Here is a 22,417-nt window from a genome sequence, read left to right as displayed (position 1 = left end):
GTTCACTCCCCAGATGGCCGTTAATAGCCAGAGGTAGGCCAAGCCAAAGCCAGGAGCCAGGAACTCCATCCAGGTCTCCCACTGCTGTTTTCCCAGGCCTGGATTGCAAGTGGAGCCACATGGACATGAACTGGCATCCATGTGGGATGCTGGTGTCTCACGCAGCAGTTGTACCTACTACACAACATCACCCCAATTAAGTAAATTCTTAAAAAAAAAAAAAAAAAAAAAAAAAGACAAATGACAATCTCAACCTTCTTCTCCCTTATTAACGGAGAACAGGAACAGCTATTTTCTCATCAGATTTTGGAACACTGTACACTAAGGTTAACGCTTCTCAAATTCACTTAGAAGAACCTGCAATTCAAGACCAAATACAAGGATTGTGGGAATAGCCAATTTTTTCAATATACAAATCATCTGCCACAGTAAATATACTAGAATACTAGAAATCCTGTGCATGGCTTCCCACTTTAAGAACTGTCACTCCACCACAAACAGAATGCCAAAGGCTATGAGGAAGATGTCAGAGTTTCAAGAAACCCATGTCACCTACGAAGTCACAGCTCTGAGCCCAAGGAGGAAAGTAGGCCTGAACAGATGAAAAGAACTTGCCCAAACTCTCACAGCTAGTTTCCACTAGATTTTCTTTTACTTTCTTGCACTTTAAGTCTCTTTTGACCACTGTTATTTCTATTTAAAGCTTTGAAATGTTATATGCAAGTAACTGTCAGAAGTTTAAGAACAGGCGTGGGGCAGGTGTTGTGGTGCAGCAAGTGAAGCTGCCACTTTATATGGCCACGTCAGAGTTCGAGGTTCGAGTCCCTGCACCTCTACCCCAATCCAGCTTCCTGCCAATGCATCCTGGGAGACAGTAGATGACGGTTCAGTGGTTGGGCCCCTGCCACCATGTGGGAGCCTAGATGGAGATCCCAGCTCCTGACTTCAGCCTAGCCCAGCCTTACCTGTTGCCGGCATCTGGGGAGTGAACCAGAAGATGAAAGCTCTCAGTCTCTCCCTCTCTGTGTGGCTCTGCCTTTCACGTAGATGAAATAAACTTTTTTTTTTTAATTAAAAGGGTATTAAATTTAAGAATCAGAGAAGAGGAAAAAGAGAAGAGATGCAATGAAAATTCACAAGGGCCAATGAGAAGTTAGTCTCTAACCATCTCCCTAAAAATCTAAACCCACCACTAAAAAGATCTTCTCAACTTTAAATCAATTCTCTGCTTGGGAGTCCAAGTAGGGAAGATAACCTCTTACAGACCAGATTATCTGTCAACAAGTTTTCTCCACCCACGCACATACATGTGTATGTACCCTTCCTTAGCAATCTCCAGAAAACGGCAGGGACTGGCCCACTCCCTGCAAACAAGGCAACCAGGGGGCTGGAAGGCACAGTGGCACAAACTGGCAGAGCCTGGACACTTGCTCTTTACTGTACTGCACTATGTCTGTTATTCTTTGCAAACATCTGATCAGCAATCACAAAAATGGAGGGAAGTACAGTGACGGCTAATATGAAATAATAAAGATGTTGTGCTTATCCATAGAGTTCTCTTAAATTCTAGGAGAAATGAAGATTTTTAAAAATCACAGTTTAAACAAATATATTAAGACCTTTCACAAGAATTTTGAGGATAAATTCAACCTCCATATTTCAGTTGTCTTCAAACCTTGGTTCAAATTATCCTTTTCAAGTTGCCATATACCAAACAAGACAATCAGTAAATTTCAATCCAAGATTTTTATTAAGTTCTTCATAAATGAGGAAACTAAAAGTAAGGAAATGAAACCTTTCTAGTATTTTAAGCTTCCACCTTGTGAGTTAAAAAATAAAAAATTCAATCATTTTGAATCCCAATTGCAGCAAAATCTTTTACTTTACTGGTGCTGGGTCTGGAGTCCTTTTAGAGTAATTTTGCAGCACATTTCTATCTAAATCAGATTCTGTACATGACAAACCTGTGCCAGGCAGCTCTTTCAGATGAGGGGAAAGTTCTGGAGGGAAGGTTTCACAATGCCCAAGAGGTAAGTACTGGAGGAATAAATCTTTAACGAAAATCTATATGCTTTGGCACAGTCATTTATCTAAAAGTAGAAAGAAAACGCCAGAGAAGAATATCATATGGAAAATTCAAGACAAAAAATTTTGCTTCTTCTATTCAGTTCTATTCTTCTATTCTATTCTACACATTTTCTGAAGAGAAATTCCATTAACATTAGGTTGATACCCCTGTTTCACCACTCTCTTTTACACTGCATACCAGGAATCGGTTTGTCTCCATCTATACAGGCACTGCCATCTAGTGGCAAGCATTTCCCAGCAATTAAAATAGGTATCTGGGACCAAGCAGACTGACAAAGAAGCAAATGCATTTGGAACACAAACTCCTGGCCACCAAACTACTGACTGGTTTCTTAATCAACAGTAAAGAAAAGTTAAATCACTCCACCTCATCCAATGATGGCACTCAGAAAACAAGAAAAGTAAAGAACTGTAAACCTCTAGACACAACGATGAAATATAATCCTCAACTGCAGACGATGACCTGGGTCACTAAGCAAATGTACTCCTGGCCCTGTCCTCCAGGTTCTTGGAAGCAGGCTACCAACGCATCCAACAGTGCAAAACAGCAACTGAATTCCTGATGGATACCTTTTTATAAAGTCATAAATGAAACAGCTAATATCATTTATAACATTCATCTTACATCAAGTAGAAAGATTCCCTTTGAGATACCGTCTGCAGGAAATTACTAGATATAGTCAAAAGCTAATAGCAATATGAAATCAACATCATAATATCAGTCAAAGAAGAACTTGCCCAACTTTTTAAAGTCTTGAAACACAGAAGAAATAGTTAACATCTGTAAAACAAAATCAAAAACAAAAACAAAAAAGAGCATGAGACTGCTCTCAGCTGGATCCCAGGGGCTGAGAGATCATTTATTTCGCTCACAATCCAGGGCACCCTGTGCACAGTCAGTGATGAAAGTCCTAATGGAAAAAGCTGACAAGCACTTTAACCACTGCAAATTCCTTGGGGAGTTCATAGACTTCCAGCCCTAACATTTACTCTGGTCTTTTACATGTCAATATTCAGCAAAGGAGGTTCTCTCTCAACATTCTTCCAGTGGCTCGAGTGCCTGACCAGGGGAAACAATGAGCCCAATGTCTTCACACATCAAACCAACATGGCAGGTCAAACTGACCTCCCTGGCCACCCAGGGCCAAAGCCATACAGCTGAGCAGTGTGCAGTGTGCGCCTGAACCCCACAGGAGGACTCTCATATGCCTCAGCACTATTTTTAGGTTACTACCTTGGCTGCCTTTCTCCTTTAAAAAAAGGGAGGGGGAGGGGGAGGGGGCTTTTCCGCAAGTGTTTCTTCCTCAAGTTAGAAAAACCATGTTTTTAATTTTGAGTTATTTCAATCTGAAATTCAGAGACTTGTAAACACAAAGCTTCTGTTCCATCCCCTGGGAAGAGGATTCATTCTGATATTTATGGTTTTTAAAAAGTTGTAATATTGTGCTTGGAACACAGAGAGCCAGTTATTAACTTCTTGCTACTATTATAAATAATAACAGCCTAGTCCAGGTTACTGTGACCTCTGACAGAACAAGGAAACAAGTTATTTTCCCCTCTTGTGATTATAGCACATTGTGAGACACTTCTTGCCTTTTAATAAAGGTCCTGGTACTCTGAGGATCCCTTTCAATTCGTTTAATTTCAACAACTGTCAAAAAGAGCCAATAAACAAATACTGAATTACATTCTGGAGAGTTTTTAAAATAAACCCTCCAACTGCAGACTATGAAAACATCTTGTGTGTCTCCCACCCTGACCACCCTGCTACTTTCCCATATACCACAGGCCACCCATAGATACAAAGCCAGGGGCTAAGCTGACATGGTCTACTTGGAGCCAGTAGACAGGAGGGCGATGAGTCCTGATGAAGCACTTATGGACAAAATGTAGTTCCTGTAAGAATTTTACGTTAAGGCAAAATTAAGAATGCGAGGTTAACTTGTCAACAAAATAAAAAGACCATTTCTCGGAACACAGTTTCCTCCCAACGCTCAGTACAAGCACTGATCCATTGTCTGCAAACCCAGTTTACAAGACAGGAGTCCATGAGGAATGAAAAACATCCACAGGAAATGGGTTCCAATTTTAAAAAGAAAACTCTTAAGACAGAAACCTAGAACACATCTGAATTCCATTTAACCTTCCAAAGAACATGGAAAGAGAGAGGCTTGTTTTCCTTCCCCCACAACAGCAAAGGAAAAATATGTCTCCCCTGTCAATCAGTGCTTTGCTGCAACCGGCTTGTAAAAGCAAGGAGGTTCTCAAAGTTCACAGCTATTCCCAGCCTAAAAACTGGACCATTTTCAGCCAACTTTTTTCAGTGTTCACAGAAGATACAAATTTGGGGTGTCTGATATTTTATTACATCATAATCTCCAATTGTTACAAGTTTGGCTGCACATTCTGGGTGCATTCCTTTAAGGGTGTTACTTTAATAAGAGACAACTGAGTCTTGCCCAAAAGCTCAATTGAAAAGACACACTGTCAAGTACTATGAATTGTGCCTATTTAACTACACTGGCCACCCACCCAACCCCAAAGTCCAAAAATAACAGCAGGCACACAGCTTATGCCAGCAGTTATCAAAGAAATCCAGTTTGCTTTAGTTCTCAGAACTTGTTTTCAATAAGCAGGTATACACAATCACGCAGTATAGGATGGTTTTGTAATGCTTGTTAAATATCATAAAGTCATAATCTATAAACTTAAAAGAATTTTAAATCAAACCAAAAGTTCTTTAAAGTGCCTAGGAACTTGCCTAAAGTCAGTGCTATTCATTTAACTGACTCCCAGGAGAGCATTTCTTTCCGCTAAAAGACCCAGACAAGTAGAAACCACAGGGAACTACTGCTTTCAGACTTCTAAAAAACATGACCAGCTTCATAAAGGATACACTGTGGGGTTGAAGTTCTTCAAAATAAAGAAGGAAGCAACAATGACCAAGACGAGGAATAGAGTGTTATTATAGAAGATGGAAAATGTTGTAGCTTCGTAATCAGCAACTTCATTCTTCTTCCATAAGATTCTGCAGACACAGAAGAAACAAGTTAAACAAGTTTATGATTGAAAACCTTTAAACACCATACAGCTCTAGTTTATCATAACACAAGTTTTCCCTGAAGTGTTCAAGAGGGAGAATGTGTTTTTAATATTAAATTTGGTGAGAATTGTCCCCTTTCTACCACTGAAAAAGATATTTCTTCCTCTTCATAGGTGCCAAAAAAAAGTACAGTTGCTGGCTATGTCACTATTTTTCCCAGGCTCCCAGGGCTCCAGAGGAAGGGACCGCTTAATTGCAATTGGCATGATTCCATTAGCAGCTAAACCAAGCATCTTTCTTGAGGTCCTCACCTAACAGTTTACCCTGATAAACAGCCTAATGGAGCTTTTTGCCTGCATCCTGCTGGTTTGGAGGCTCTCTACAGTCTATGAATTTCAACCTTCAAGTTCACACCTTAAATAGGCAATCCCAACATCAAAAACTAGCTGTGATCTCACAGAAACAGACTATGATTAAGTCATCTTTATTTCATTCAAACAAAGGGTCTGCTGGGTCATCAGGAGGAACTTTTTAACTTCTACAAAACTCTTTTACTTTGTATTGACTCTATTTTCCTTGTTATGATATTTTATCTCATTAATTCACCAGTGTGTCACCAGTCTTCTACCCCTTCACACAGAAAGGAGGAAAGTCCTGGGTGCCTGTGAATAAGGCAGCCTTTATTCCTCTTGGTTAATTAACTCTGTAAAGCACTTTTTAAAAGGGTAGGTTGTAACCCGTTAGTGGGATATGAAGCCAACTGAATAGATCAAATGCCCAGAGAAATTAACTGAGTGGGTTGAGACTACTGGTCTTTAATTTATTTATTTATTTATTTACTTTTAAGAACAGAAAAACATGGAGTACATCACACACAGTAATTACTGTTTTATGAAATATTTGTGTCTTAATCTCCTTTTTCCATGAAACTTTTGAAGCCCCCTCATATTTAGTCAGAAGTTAAATTTTTTTTTAAAGATTTATTTATTTATTTGAAAGGCAGAGTTACAGAGAAATGAGAAAGGAAGACAGAGAGATCTTCCATCTGCCAGTTCACTTCCCAAACGGCCACTACAGCCGGGGCTGGGCCAAGTCCAACTTCTTCCAGGTCTCCTATGTGGAATCAGGAGCCCAAGGACTTGGGCCATCTTCTGCTGCTTTTCCCAGGCCATTAGCAGGGAACTGGATCAGAAGTGGAGCAGTCGGGACTCCAACTGGTGCCCATATGGGATGCCGGCACTGCAGGCAACAGCTTAACCCACTGCACCAGCACCACAGCACCAACCCTCTAAAATATGTTTTTACTGTGGGTTACTATCAAGAAATAAATAAAAATTAGAAACCACTGCTGTAGATACTTTGTCCTAAAACTTCTCTGGAGTCAGATATCTTGCCCCCACCATCTTAAGGACAGCCCACAAAGCTTTAAGCCAAAGTCAACTAGCTGGCTGTAAAGGGCTAAATGAAGGTTATTATCACCTTTTCCTCATCATAAGAAATCTATAGTCTCCAACATGTATGCTGTATTTCCTTGATTCAACCGACTTCATTTATATGAACACACCTTCAATGTACTCTAAGTACGGGAGAAGGGAAGCACATTACATTAAGTGCAGTAATCAAGTATAAAACGTCTTCTGATTTAAAGTCTAAACATAAAATTCTAAATATACATGAGCATTACTGTTCTAACACTGTTAGAACATTCTAACACTGACCAAAGAAAATCAAGCCCAGTAAGCCGCATAGATCCAACAAAGCTTAGTGCTAGAAAACAGAACTGCCTCTATTTCTGAGACTCTAGTACAGAGGCGGGGAACCTTTCTTCTACCAAGGCCCAGGTGGATATTTATAACATTATCTGTGCGCCATACAAAATTACCAACTTACAAGTTAGCCTGCTATATAGATTTATTGCATTTTGAGTCTCACCTGCAGTTGCCTTGGCAGGACCAGACCAAATGATTTCATGGGTCTTATGCAGCCCGCAGGCCAGAAATTGCCCACCCTTGCTCTAGCACAAGACCCAAAGAAAACAGGTCCCGCAAGGAGGCTACCAGCATACCTCTACCCCAGATGATTAAATTCCCCTGCATCACAGGGCTTCTCCCTCCCTCTCCTTCTGTCATGCCCCAAATCAGAACCATCTCCAAGACTTTGATTAAAGAAGTGCCCCAGCCCTGTAGGCAATCCTAGTTCCCAAAATGACCATGTGTTGCATCGGTGAATACATGTCAGGACTGCCCAACAGCCTTGAGAAATTTCTTCTAGTCCACCCATATTCTGGTTAGTCTGAAAAAAATTAAAACCCCTCAAAACTCTCATTGCCAATGCTTCTGGCAAACCTTCACTGGTAGAAAATCTAGTTTGGACAAGTACTTCCCAAGGAGTCATTTTCCCTACACCAAAGAAAAGCTGAGAGTGAAAGGCAACCGTTACACCCAGATAATGCCAACTGACAGAGCAGCAGTAAATCAAGAAGAGATAACCCTCACACCCTGGAACAAATGGCACTGAGTCTCTGAATCTCCTCTGCTTACTCCCATTCTATAGCCCTCTCAAAGGGCCAAGGAGCACCTATTCCAAATGACTGCAGACAGGTCTGAGAGATACACGTCTAGGCAAAGAAGAGTTGATAAGCCCTCTCTTAGATGAAATCTCTTCAAAGAAATTCATCCTTTAAGAGGGAAACATACTAGATCTTAATGAGTCTCTGTTCCCAGTTACCACAATCAATCATGAACCCAGGTCTGGGTAAAACTGTATCCAGTGTGGCTTCTGTGACAAAAATACTAAATAAAAATACTAAAATAGTACAGATTTCTAATGATGACAAGAGGAGAAACTGTAGTCTTTGAACACTTAGTACTTTATATATCCACAAGACTAGAACCTAGTCTTACTTTGAAATACCTAATCAGGCAAATGGAAAAGAGATTTCATTTCCAGTTATACTCTATCATCCATTAGTTATGACCACCTCCACACTGGACTGAGAAAGGTTCTGAGATATGTCCCAGCATCAAGAAAAGTGCCAAACCAAATCAGGCAGGTCTGTGGTGGGCAGAAGAGACCCATCTACCATCCCTGATGCAATTAATCACTCAAAATCCCAAAGAGCTGTAACAGGCACTTTGAAATTTGGATAACTGTGAAACACACTTGGCTTAAGAAACTCTGTTCTAATATATATATATATAAATCAATAAAAAAGTTTTCAAAAAGGTGTGCTAGATCCTCTAGTCTCTATCGCTATACAAAAATATGCCATCCCAAAGCTATCCCATTACAAAAATAGGCAGCCAGACCTCACTATAACTACTGCCTGCAAAAAATCCCTCATTGTCATGATTTTAATATTATGCCTTCAGTTTTATAAAAGATCCACAGGAGAGAATCATGTCAATAATGTTTTGATGCCTTTCCAAAACCACTGTAGAAGAAATTGTTCATTAAGTTACTCAGTGTCCTTTAAATAAGAATTCACTTGATAAAGTTCTTCCAAGATTCGGTGCCAGGAAAGTTTCTTTTCAGAAGGACTTGCACACTGCTTCTCATCAGGCAGTGAAAGCTGTATGACCTCACATGCTTCCCACACACTTGGAAGCTCAGGACTAAGTTTAGTGCTCAAATGCTGTGACTCAAAGTCCTTGTTCAAATACTTCTTTTTCCTTTTAAATAGTTTCTGATCTTTCAAAATTGTATTATTTTATTTTATATGCATCTTGATATTCCTAGTGCCCACAGTCTTTCTGGAACAAAGTATGGTAAAAATTCTGTTCCACAAAACACCTTGCTGATGCTAAAACTAAAGAAATGAAAACAGACTCATGACTCTCAGATGTTAAGGCTGTTTCATCATAAGTCTTCTCAGAAACAGCTGGCTTGAAAAACTGGGAGCGGAGGCTAACAAATGTGGCCCAGATCTGAGTAACAGGAGACAAACCCAGGACTTTTCTTGTACCCCCACCCAGTGCACAGAACCAAGTACTAGACACCCCCAATGGAGTTCAGGAACAGAAATAACCACTACCTAGACACATGCTAACACACACACAGCATAAACCCTTCAAACCCAGAGGGATTAGGTGACATGTTCAAGGTCGCACAGCTATCAACAAGCTAAGCCAGCACTGGACAAAACTCCATAGCCTCCTATCTGTCCTACCTCCACTCTACCAGCTGAGCTATCGAAGCCTGCACCATAGCCTCTTAAATTCCAGCTCCATGATTATGGGCACAAGCCCACAAGTCAGACTGCCTATGTTCTTACTGTGGATCTACCACGTACTCATCTACAACTTCGGGCAAGTAATCCAAGCCTTCTGTCCCTTAGTTTCCTCAGTGTAATGTAGAGATGTCAATAGCACCTAACTCACAGGAGTCTTTAGAAGAATAAATCAATTGCATATAGCACAAAGAAAAGTATCTGGTGGCAATAAAACCTCAAAAAGGCAGCTGTTACTATTCCACTGCTGCTGCTACTGCCCTTCCAAAGTCCACATCCTCCAACCAGAAATCATACACTTGGGCTCCCCAAGTAGTCCCCTTTTGATTACCACAGACGCTTTAAGTAAGGGGTCCAACCTTTCATCCTTCTCCTTCCGAGACATCTTTCTGTTGTCAGCTTCAGAAAGTTTTCGAGTCACTTCTTTGGAAACAGCATCCTCCCTCTTCTGTGCTACTCTGAAAAGGAGAAAAGAAAAACGTTTCCACATGCTCCAGGGACAAACAACGCGCACTCACAGCAAGTATTGGCAACTGAATACTTCACGTTTCAAGAAAATAAACTGAACAGGAAGTTCCAAGTTTATTATACTGCGCTAGCCAAAAAAGGAGTTGAAGAAACTTCCAAGATGTGCTTTGATTTCTGCTTAAAAGGGAAAATTTTCCTAAGATTAGGTATTTAATATGGATATAAAAGTCAAATTCAGTTACAAATCACTATAACTGTTTTTCTTTTAACCTATAATTTAACTGTTCAACAAATTTCAGAAGGCATTAGCAAATGATATATGATTTCAATTCCAAGTAAATTCTAGAAGAGAAAAAAGGCTTAATAATAAACAAAGGAAAAGTAACAGCTGTTATCTCTTAAAGTTACACTTTTAACTCCACTCCAAAAGACAATTTCACTAAAAAGAAACAATATGACGCAGTCAGACTGACTAAATCACTTTTAAATTAACCTTTGATGTTTGAGAGTTGTATCAAAAGTGAACATGGAATCCGCTAGAAAAGGTTGGAAACATTAACTAAAAAAAAAAAAAAAAAAAAAAAAAAAAAAACTCCAGTGTTCACTCAGATGAAGGAAATATACTGAATGTATATCCATCAAAAAAATCTATAGATACATGTTATCCAATGGGGCTACTGTGAAGGATGGTAACATTTAAACTATGATGAAATAACTACGAAAGCCTCCTACAGACCATGAAATTCAACACATCTTTCATAACCCAACAGCAACTAACCAGTTAGCCATACATATAGAAGAAAAAGTAATTGATCCAAAGCAAAATTTAACAGATTACCTACACAGTTTCACTAGAAAAGCATTCAACACAATCTCAACAGGAAACGGAGCAGACGCACAGAAACGCACTCACTCTGTGTCCCAGTAATCTCATTACTACACTATGTTGAATTCTAGTGGGTGTACTGAGGACAGTGTGAGAAATCAGGATGGATTCCAGAAAAGAAACGAAAAGATCATGCAAGACAGCGGTTTCCAATCTTCGTTCAACCACAAGAATTTGAGATATAAGTTATGCACAAACTGGGGCCGATTTTACCACGTCTCCATCTCTCAGGCAAGAATCAAGTTAGAATTGACACTGTTAAAAAGAAAACCTTCAGCTAGCACATTTTTCAAGACATTTTACAAGGTTCTTTCTAACATGGTTACTCCACACAAATCGGTACCTGGAGGGAGAATAACAAGATAAAGGAATTAAATTCTAAAAACCTAAAGAAAAGGAAGCTAATAAGCTAGTGAGGTTATCATCTTCTAAAAGACAGAAAAAGAACTCTCCCATGGGGGTAGCTGGTGGCAGGGACCCAACTACCTTGAGCCATTAACCTGCTGCCTCCCACTGAGAGGAGTAGGGAACTGAACTGAGGCACTTCGATAAGGTATGTGGACATCCCAAGCAACATCTTAACTGCTGCACCAAGTCCTCACTCTCAAGAGTTGCCTTTTTAAGCAATATTTAAAAGCAAAAAAGAGAATGATCTATGTGTATGTATGTATATGACTCTCTTCTGTAACCCTACCTTTTTTTTTTTTTTTTTTTTTTGACAGGCAGAGTGGACAGTGAGAGACAGAGAGAAAGGTCTCCCATGGGGTGCAGGGCCCAAACACTTGGGCCATCCTCCACTGCACTCCTGGGCCATAGCAGAGAGCTTGGCCTGGAAGAGGGGCAACCGGGACAGAATCCAGCGCCCAGACTGGGACTAGAACCCAGTGTGCCGGCGCTGCAAGGCAGAGGATTAGCCTGTTGAGCCACGTAAAAAAAAAAAAAAAAAAAAATGGTGCCAGCATTGTGGGACAGCGAATTCAGCCACTGCCTGCAATGCTGGCATATCCACTTCTGATTCAGCTTCCTGATAATGGTCTGGGAAAGCAATGGAATATGGCCCAAGTGTCTGGACCCCTGCCACTCACGTGGGAGACCCTGCCTGGCCCAGCCCTAGCCAGTGCATGCATTTGGGGAGCGAATCAGCAGATGGAAGTCTCTCTCTCTCTGTAACTTTGCTTTTCAAATAAATAAATAAATCTTTGAAAATAAATAAATACCTTAGGACCCACAACATACTTTTTACTCCAAATAGTCAACTTAAGTAGACTAACATTTTATCATGTAAAAATTGTCCAGGCACTTCTTTCATTCCTGAGACACTAGGCCAAGATTCTTCTCTTTGAACCTCTCCAGCAGAGACACTAAATAAGTTTCTGTAACTTAATATCAAACTACTCTTTTCTACAAAACACCCACAAAAAGGAATGTACCTGGCTTATAGCAGTAACTTTTCTTAGCTGAATATAAAAAATAAATACACACCTCAATTGTCAGGGTGCTAGACACAGGAATAAATTATTTTCAAATGAGTTTGTGATCTCTAAGCATCAGCATGGCAATCAAGTATCCTCATGACACATTGTCTTGAAGATATTAAGTAAGTAACTTCTCACCGAGGTCTAGATTTGCATTCTCACCTACTAGGGGCACAACCTCTACACCGCAGGTTTACCACAGCTCAGGGAGAAGCCTTCACTCTTTTAGTGGGGCCAGCGTTGTGGAACAGCAGGTTAAGCCACTGCCTTCGATGCTAGCATCCCATTTGGGTGCTGATTAAGTCCCAGCTGCTCCACTTCCGATCCAGCTCCCTGCTAATGTGCCTGGAAAAGCAGCAGAGGATGGTCCAAGTGCTTGGGTCCCTACACCTACATGGGAAACCTGGAAGCTCTGGGCTCCTGGTTTTGGCCTGGCCCAGCCCCAGCCATTATGGTCATTTGGGGAGTGAACCAGCAGATGGAAAACCTCTCTGTCTCTCTCTCTCTAATTCTGCCTTCCAAATAAATAATTTTTTTTAAAAAAATGCATCTTTGTAAACATTGCTTAAATCATGCCACCTTTAAAAAAAATTCTTACAGGCTTATTTACCTCCAACCTCTGTAAGCCTGCAAATAACTATTTATTACAAGGGGCTGGTTCTGTGGTGTAGCAAGTAAAGCCACCGCCTGCAAGACTGGCATCTCATATGGGTGCCACTTCGAGTCCAGGGTGCTCTATTTCCAATCCAGCTCTCTACTATGGCATGGGAAAGCAGCAAAAGATGGCTCAGGTGCTTGGGCCCCTACATCAGCGTGGGAGACCTAGAAGAAGCTCCAGGCTCCCAGCTCTGGATTAGTCCAGCTTCAGCCGTTGCTGCCATTTGAAAAGAACTAGCAGATAGAAGACCTCTCTCTCTCTCTCTCTCTCTCTCTCTCTCTCTCTCTCTCTCTGTGTGTGTGTGTGTACATGCACATGAGCCTCTATAACCCCGCCTTTCAAATAACTCTTTTAAAACATATATGCCTAACATGTCACATGTGACCATAGTTAATCCTCACCACCTTCTGCAGTATCATGCGATCCCATTTTACAGTTCAGAAATCTAAAAAGCATGCTTGAGGACATACCATTAAGAGCAGCAGAGCTGGGACGAGAGTCCAGATTTTGAGCTCTGAAGTCAGCTTCCCTCAGCTACCCCACCCAGCCGCACTCCACAGCACACTGGGTCCTTAGCCTAAATCTTCTTGCAGAGCTGTAGGAGTTGTGAAGTCGTAGTAATATTTTATATTAAGCCAAAACTACGACTAAAAACATTCCAGAGAGTCTATTAAGTCAGTGAGTCACTGAAATCTTACAGAACTAAATGTACCATTAGCTTTATAAAGGATATAAAACAAAAAATGGCAGTTGCTCTCAGGCAGCCTCAAGTAGAAATGAGAAGGTAAAAAGAACCTGACTTTGATTCCAAAGAGGTAATGAAAAATGATACACAGAGCAAGTTGAAATGCCACATCTCAAAGGGGCAGAGTTTCAGAGGGATCGTAAAGGGTCCTTCACACCTCTGAGGGCTTCCCTGTCACAGGCAGCCATGCCCCACGGCAAAGAGAGTCCAGGGACTGGCACTGTGGTGCAGCAGGTTAACGCCCTGGCCTGAAACACCAGCATTCCATATGAGCACCGGTTCTAGTCCCAGCTGCTCCTCTTCCGATCCAGCTCTCTGCAGATGGCCTGGAAAAGTAGTGGAAGATGACTCAAGTCCTTGGGCCCCTGCACCCACATGGGAGACCTGGAAGAAGCTCCTGGCTCCTGGCTTCAGACTGGCGCAGCTCCAGCCATTGCGGCCATTTAGGGAGTGAACCATCGGATGGAAGACCTCTCTCTCTCTCTCTCTCTCTCTCTCTCTCTGCCTCTCCTCTCGCTGTATAACTCTGACTTTCAAATAAATAAATAAATCTTAATTAATTAAAAAAAGAGAGTCCAGAAGGGCAGAGGCTGGACGGGCTGAACCCTGGAATGGCAGGCAGGAATGGAACAGCTGGCTGAAGGGCTGCCCCACAGAAGGATGACAGAGATGACCTGATGACTCTGCTGGTCCATCAGAAAGGCGGCCATGGAACCTGAGCTCCTGTGTCCAGAACAGAAGGGAAAGCGCTAAGGCTACTTGCAGCCACTGAGGCCGAATCCTTGTCAACTGAGGTCATCTCAACGTGCTTTGCCCGTCACCGGGAAGAGCCCACCACAGAGATAACAAAGCAAAGCAATGCTCGAAGCCAGGAAGGAGTTCTCTGGCAAAGAATCCCAGGTCTCCGAAAAACAGACACCGAGGAACTGAAAAGAAGGTAACTGAAACTGAGGCGGGGACAAGTCACATCAGAGGATGACACAAAGCGCTAAGGCGTAATTCTGAAGGAGGAGGCTGGAGGACTTGCATTCCAGGGACCTAGAAGAATCTCGTTCCAATACATTAGAAAGGGACACAATAAAAAATTACATCGGATAAGGAGAACACATGCTGTGCATCCCACAAAACAAGGAAATCACTTGTACCTCAAATGAATGAGGATTACAGAGTAGTGTGGTTTATGTAGTGCAAGGCAGGGTGGCCCCTAAACTATCCCACCCCCCATGTGGTAGGCAGATAAGACAAAGTACTCCTCCACTAGTTCACTACCCAAATGCCTGCAAAATGGTAATCCACTACATTTTACATACTTATAAGAAAAACATAATTAGCACTGAAACTGCAGTTTAATCAGAAAAAAAATTTCACTTCAAAAATAGTAAATGGAGAGTTCGGAACAAGTCTTTCCAGGAAGAATCCATTTGGTGTCTGCAAATGTTCATTTACCCCATCAGTGTGTTTCTCTCATGAACCCTATGATGAAAGCTGGTGCTTTAACATTTTAATTCTACCTCAATGCCTACATCCATAGCAGCATCAAGGCTGATCACTGTCTGCCTCACTTCACTAACTCTTCCTTACAAAACACGCACCTCGGGGTCGGCTCTGTGGCACAGCAGGTAAAGCCACCACCTGTAGTGCCAGCGTCCCACATGGGTGCCAGTTGGAGTCCCAGCTGCTCCACTTCCGATCCAGCTCTCTGCTATGGCCTGGGAAAGCAGTAAAAAAGCTGCCCCAAGTCCTTGGACGCCTGCACCCGTGTAGGAGACCAGAAGAAGCACCTGGCTTTTGGCTTCAGATTGGCGCAGCACTGGACAGTGCGGCCATCTGAGGAGTGAACCAGTGGATGGAAGACCTCTCTTTCTCTCTCTCTTTGCCTCTCTGTAATTCTGCCTTTCAAATAAAATAAATAAATAAATCTTGAATTAAAAAAAAACCATACACCTAAAATGAATACTTACTGAAATCAACACATACACAAATGATCTGTAAGACATCCTACTACATAAAATGCAGTATGTAATAAATACTGTCTCTGGAAAAAATATACTTACTTGTGCTTGAGAACAAACTTCACATTCTTGTATGCAAAGGCTACCAAATAAGTGCTTATTAGGGTCATCACACTATACAGAACAGCAGACTGAATAAGATCCATATGCCATATTCGCCAATATAACCCTGAATTAAGATAAAGGGGAGGGGGTACAAAAGAAAGGAAACATTACTCCCATTATGAAAGCCTCCTGAATTATGTTATGCTAAGTCCGGAAAAACACAGTCAGACTTAGGGAATCCTGCAGTATCTGAGGATCTTCAGAAGTGAGACATCCAGCAACAACCATCTCCAGCTTTCCCAATTCCAATCGCTCGAAAAACATAAATTTCCTATTCCTCGTCCAGATAAAATTTCAGCTTCTTTGAAAATGAGAACAAACTCTGGCCCAACAAAAATCACAAGACCGCAAATTTCATTCGAAGGGGCGTTTATTTGTCTAAATTCAGGACATTCCAAAAAGCCACGTGCAGTCTCAAACCATCCATTCACTTGCTGACGTGGCTGTTACTGAAATCAGGGCAATGCTTGGTTGCGCCAAGTAGCCACGGGGCTCCAGGCCACCTTCATGGCACGCTGAGTTTTAGAGGAACGAAGAGGAAGATACATTTGCATTCGATTGCCCCAAAAACAGGGCACCAGTGTGAGATGGGAAAAGGAAACTAGGGAACTCCGAGCTCTAAAAATGACCCGGGCCGAGGCTGCAAACCGCTTCTCAGCAAAGTGAGAACTCTCTAATTGCTCTCGCAGGATTACCAAAAGGTCTGACCAAGGCCAACCTGTCTTACTTTGCGAATCAGGAAAACGAGGCTCGGCGGTGTGGAGCGGGGCTCGAAAGGACACACCTCGAAGTGACTTGCCAGGGTTACGCCATGGGTGTCTGGCCCACTTCGTGAGCCTCCCCAAAATAGGCAGCGCCCGCCGGGTGCCAAAGGGCAGCAGGCGATTCGCCTGAGTGACAGCACCGTCAACCCCCGGCGGGCGTCTGTTTAAACGCAGACTCGGATCGGCCATCCCGGGACGCGTGAATCACAACCTCCAGGGGTGGGGCCCCGCAACGCGCGCACTTCTGCAAAGCGCCGCGAGCGACTTCCCTGCCTTGCAGCACAACCACAGCCTCTTACGAGAACTCCGAGGCCCACAGCCGCACGGAGCCAGGAAGAGCTCGGGCCTCGCGGGTCCGCCGCGCCCTGCCACGTCCCCGCCCAGCGCAACCCGCCGCGGCCTCCCCGGCCCGCCTCGCTCCAAGCACTCACAGATGGGGATGGCGGACACGATGAACGCGTTCCCGAAGAACAGCGCGGAGGACTTGGCCGACAGGTTGCGGCTGAAATCCTGCAGGAGCAGGTCCTCCTCGGACTGTTGCTTGGAGCCGCCTTTGGGAGCCATGGCGGAGCAGCAGCCGAGACCCGGGAAGGCCGAGCGGGACGGGAAACCGGGCCGAGGCCTCTGGCCCCGCCCCCGCGGCCGCCGTATCCGCTAGCGACCCGTCAGCGCGGCGCGTGGAGGCGGGACCCGGCGCGGCGCGGGGACAGTCTCCCCAGGATTGGTCGGCCTGCTGTCACTCCGTAGGCTTTCCTGCGTGATTGGACGAGCGGGCCAGACTTCCGTAGGCCTGACCAGCCACGAGACGCGTCTAGCCGAAGAGAAGGAAGGGAGTTGTAGTTTAGTGTGTGCTTTTTAAAAACTGACAAAACTTTATTGGCATGCCACCTCACAGTTACTGACAGACTCACGCGATTCGAAGGTTCAGAAATCCCAAATAAAAGCTCTTCTGACCGGGTGGTACTCATTAATTCACTCATTCTGCGTGCATACGTTTAATGTACTCTGTGTGCGCCCAGGACTGGGGGCATTGGAGGAGGAAAAAGGGATAGGTGGCACGTGTAGAATTTCTCCTTCTTTACACATCCGCTGTTGCGTTAACTACCTTCAGGAATCCTGGTTGCACATCGTTCACCCCATCGCAGATGGAGAGCTTAAGGGTGGGTGACTGGCAGAGCTGGTCTCCGAGGTGTGGCGTTATTTGCATCGAAATAACGGGCTACCTTCTGTGGGAAAAAGAAAACAGCCCTGTCGAATACACTTACAAATTACTAGTATTTTATTACTGATTTTTTTAAAGATTAATTTATTTATTTGAAAAGTCAGAGTTACACAGAGAGAGAAAGAGAGGCAGAGAGGTGTCTTCCATCCACTGGTTCACTCCCCAGTTGGCCGCAACAGCTGGAGCTGCGCAGATCCGAAGTCAGGAGCCAGAAGCTTCTTCTGGGTCTTCCCACATGGGTGCAGGGGCCCAAGGACTTGGGCCATCTTCTACTGCTTTCCCAGGCCATAGCAGTGAGCTGGATCGGAGGCGGAGCAGCCAGGACGTGAACCGGCTCCCCTATGGGATGCTGGCACTGCAGGCAGCGGCTTTCACCGCTCTGCCACAGTGTTGGCCCCTGTTACTGACCTTTTAACTAACCCTTTAGGGTTGCCTCCGACGCCAAGCTAAATAGAAAATAACACTAAGTAAAGACAACGTGTTGGCATGCCGATTAATACTGCCACTGCCATTTTTAACTCCTCGGATGATCACCTTTTATTCGGAAAAGAATACTCAGCCACATCAATCTCTGCCAATGGTGCTTTGCTTCCCTGTTAACACCCAAACATCCTGGCAAGTCAGGCGAAACTTGCTCAATCTCCAGCTGCCCCTATCAGCAGATTTGTAGATAACTTTCTCCTCACCTTTTCCAAATTGATCGATCTCCATGGCCTTCCTCCTAATAGAGCTTTCTGTCTTCAATCTTTTCCAGCTGATTCTCTACAAGGTACCAAAGTGAGTTTTCCTGAAATATAAATCCTTTCCTTATTCTACCACGCTTAGGAAGAGTCTTCAAAAAGTTCACAGAGAGTACACATTATTTTGTAATTCATCTTCCCACAAACTTCTCAAGTAACTTTGTATTCCCAAAGTCCAGAAGTTTTCACCAATGAATGGCAAACGTTAAAAGTAAAAGTACATCATCTAGTGAATGTGTCAGAAAATTTATTTAAGATATCTGGGTTTATGTCTTTTATTTTGTTAAAATGCTCTTTTACTATGTGATGGTGATAGGAAAAAAAAATTCTTCTTTCTCTTATAACACACTCCTCTTCCAGGGTTTCCTACCTCAGTAAGTTCCATCCTTTTTTTTTTTTTTTCCCCATTTGCTGTAGTTCAAAAAGGAAGATTGCATTACTGATTTTTTTTTCCTTCTCCATCTATGACCAACTCATAAATAGAACTTTCTGGGTCTGTTTCCTTCTGGCTACTTATGAATCAAGAATATAAAAAGAAGATAAAGGGTAAAGATCAGAAAACTACAAAAAGGACAAAAATCATCAGTATGTTTCAAAGGAAAGGAAGAGAATAAGACATAATAATGATGAGATTAAAAAGAAATGTGTCTGAGAAGAAAATTTCATGGCTACAATAGGAAAGAAGCTTGAAATGTTGAGTAGATAAAAATGTTAAAATTGAAGTGGTCAAAAGAAGCTACCTGATAAAACTTATACACTTTGGGGGTCGGCACCATGGCTCACTTGGTTAATCCTCCACCTGCAGCGCCGGCATCCCATATGGGCTCTAGGTTGTAGTCCTGGTTGCTCCTCTTCCAGTCCAGCTCTCTGCTGTAGCCCGGGAGGGCAGTGGAGGATGGCCCAGGTGCTTGGGCTCCTGCCTTCGCATGGGAGACCAGGAGGAAGCACCTGGCTCCTGGCTTCAGATCGGCGTAGTTCCGGCCATGGCAGCCATTTGGGGGATGAACCAACGGAAGGAAGACCTTTCTCTCTGTCTCTCTCTCTCTCTCACTAACTCTGCCTGTTCAAAAAAAAGAAAGTATACACTTTGTAAAACTAAGGATTCTAGGTATAAACGGATTGTAGTCTACATTAGAAGAAATTTTAAATCTTTTTCATAAGAGCAAATTAGAGAAATATGCTGGGCAATGATGAATATACTAAACAGTAGAGTAGCATTTTTTTTTGCACCCAAACTAACTACTTCCTTTTAAAGAGCACCAAGATCTAAGGTTATGGCGTATATAAGTCGAGCCATTACACTGGACAAGCAGGATAAACAACATGTTAAATAAGGTATGAGAGTTAGGTAATTCTATCCAAGCAAACGGCTCAACTCTATGAAGAAACCAGATGGACTTGATTCTGCAGCAGCCTGATTCTAATTTGTGAATTTCAGTCTTAACATTTCTCTTATATCATTTTATACTTATCAGATTAGGGAAAATAATTTTAGCAACAACATTTATTGCTCTCAGGGATATGGACAGCAAATTTTCCTCATCCATGGCTGTTGGCTTTGTGGAAGAAAGCCTGCCAAGGTCACAATTAGTATGCATTTCTGTGGCAGACACTGCAAGTTTCCCAGCCAACAAAAAAAGCAACTGCTAGCTTGTCACTGGGACCTTATGAAAAATAACAAATAGATCATCTAGGGAGGAAAAAAAAGAGAGAAGCTCCTTGATTTTAAAGTCCATTTGAAATGCAAATCTCATTATGGAAATTAAAGGAAGAGATAGAACACTTACATTAGTCTCTAGCTATAATGTTTGATGGTACACTTGAGAGATTATTTACTCAAACTACTTATTTCAGGCACTGTGATGAATTCATGCATTCATTTAGCAAATATCTATTGAGAAGCTGCTCTGTGAAAGATACTATGCTAGAGCTTTGGAAGTATTCAAATAATAATCGTGATTATAATGATTATAATAGCCAACATTATTGAGTCTGTCATATTTCAGTTCTGAGTAGTGTGACATGACTCTGCAGCTCTGGCCAATTTATCTTAAGCTGATAAAACCAGGGCCAGCACTGTGCTACACTGGGGTAAGCCACTGCCTGCGATGCCAGCAAGCATCCCACATCAGAACACTTGTTGGAGTCCCAGCTGCTCCACTTCTAATCCAGCTCCCTGCTAATGCACCTGGGAATATGAAGATGTCCCAAATACGTGGGCTTCCACCTTGGATGGAATTCTAGGCTCCTGGCTTCGGCCTGGCCCAGCCCCAGCCATTGCAGCCATCTGAAGAATGAATCAGCAGATGGAAGATCAATTCCCTCTCCTCGCTCTCTCCCTCTCCCTTTCTCTCTGTCACTCTAAATATGTGTGTATATATATGCATATGTGCATATATAATATACATATTATATATATAAACAGCAGATAGGACCCTGCATCTAATTCACAGGAAACTTCTGTGAGCAGGCACAGGCTCACCATCCTGGGTTCTCTGTCGCAGGGAATTTAAACATAAAACTCCAAAAAGGGCACACTGACCAAGGTGTGCAAAAATAGGGAAGCAAACTGAGAAGAACCACACAGCTCAAACATAACTCCTAGCAGCCAGAGAGTGGGAAGAGGAAATTAGAGAAATGCCCAAAGGACCCCAGGATGCTCTTGTTTCTCTCAACTGCAGCAAAGCAAAATGTTTATCTCAACAACGGAAACAAAACAAATTTGATATATATACATATATATTTAAATAAATAATATAACAGGCTCTACATACAATTGAATATACAGGAGATGTTTTAGCCCACTTTCTGTTACTGTAACTGAATAACATAGACCATTAATGTCATCGTGACCTTGTCTAATCCTATTTACTACCCAAAGAATCTGCCTCCAAACGCCATTAATGTATGAATTTGGGGATGAACTTTCCAATACGTGAACTTTGGGGGGACACCATTGCAGATGAATAACTGCTCAACATAATTTATCCAACTAGGTATCCCACTTCCCCAAGACACTGAAGACACAGGTAATAAGAGGTAAGTAACCTCAGTGAGCGAACTGTGCCAGACACAACACATGAAATAGTAGTGGAGTTAATACAACCAAAAAGCTCACCTTTCCAAAAGGCATTCAAACTGGCATTCAATAGGCAGAATAACAGAAAATATTCTGCAGGCCAAACACAATAGGTGTTGGCTTTAATCTCCTAAACAAACTCTCAGGCTTAAGGAGATATCAATGCATAAAATACAGAAAAAATAAGATTGAAGTTGCAATGAAAACAAGCCTTGCCATTTCAGAAAGAAATATGTCCTTTTGCAGAGAATGCTGGGGAATAGCAGCCCTCACTCTCGGTCCGGATCTTCTCTCTCCCCCAAGCCCCCACGTGCCTACCTCACCACTGACAGGAGATGTTTGCCATCTGAGTTATTTTTTATAAAGATACAGTCTCGAGAATTCGAAGTGCGCACTTTACTGTGGAATTGATTCTTAAACCAAATGAGGCACTAAAACGTCTGGGAGACAGCATTTGTCTTTGAATGTGAACCTTATGCTTTTCAATAAAAATACTGCTTTTCTTTTCAGGAACCACTGACGTGACACACATGAACTGGGGACTCCTCGGAGGCAGTCGGAAGAGCCTGTGTGGGGCAGGCATTGTGACACAGCGGTTAAGCTGCTGCCTGCCAGGCCTGCATCCCCTATCAGGGTGCCTGCTCCCATCCCAGCCACTCTGTGCTTCCCAGCCAGGTTCCTGCTAGAGCACCTGGGAGGCAGCCGGATTAGTTGGGTTCCTGCCACCCAGTGTGACGGAGACAAGGATGGAGTTCCTGACTCTGGTTTCAGCCTGGCCCAGCCTTGGCTAGAGTGGGCATTTGCAAAGCGAACCAGCTGATAGATGATCTCTCTCTCTCTCTTCAAATAAACAAACAAATCTTTTTTTTTAAAGCCTGTTTCCTTTGTGTCTAATGGTATTCAA

The 22,417-nt window shown here is 42.8% G+C and overlaps 1 protein-coding gene across 1 annotated transcript; it reads right to left on the bottom strand.

The window, feature by feature from the left end:
* Window positions 1-1,727: 1,727 nt before the first annotated feature.
* SSR3 (signal sequence receptor subunit 3) lies at window positions 1,728-17,093 on the bottom strand. The gene is made up of 5 exons (XM_062212633.1): window positions 16,904-17,093; window positions 15,646-15,772; window positions 9,719-9,817; window positions 4,985-5,116; window positions 1,728-3,984 (listed from the first exon to the last, which is right to left on the bottom strand). The coding sequence occupies exons 1-5, from the start codon at window positions 17,034-17,036 to the stop codon at window positions 3,918-3,920; spliced, it is 558 nt and encodes a 185-aa protein (XP_062068617.1). The 5' UTR covers window positions 17,037-17,093; the 3' UTR covers window positions 1,728-3,917.
* Window positions 17,094-22,417: the final 5,324 nt, after the last annotated feature.

This window comes from Lepus europaeus, chromosome 2 (genome assembly GCF_033115175.1).
Source record: "Lepus europaeus isolate LE1 chromosome 2, mLepTim1.pri, whole genome shotgun sequence".
NCBI classification, from domain to species: domain Eukaryota; kingdom Metazoa; phylum Chordata; class Mammalia; order Lagomorpha; family Leporidae; genus Lepus; species Lepus europaeus.
Note: the sequence above shows the minus strand (reverse complement) of the source record. Positions and strands in the feature narration are given on the sequence as shown.

Coding starts and splice junctions, on each gene's coding strand:
- SSR3 (XM_062212633.1), bottom strand. CDS start 17,036: ATGGCTCCCAAAGGCGGCTCCAAGCAACAGTCCGAGGAGGACCTGCTC. Junction 9,818..15,645: donor AAGTTTGTTCTCAAGCACAA/GTAAGTATATTT, acceptor TCTCCTTTTCAG/AGTAGCACAGAAGAGGGAGG. Junction 3,985..4,984: donor AAGAACTTCAACCCCACAGT/GTATCCTTTATG, acceptor AAATTCTTACAG/GAACTACATTTTGTCCATAA.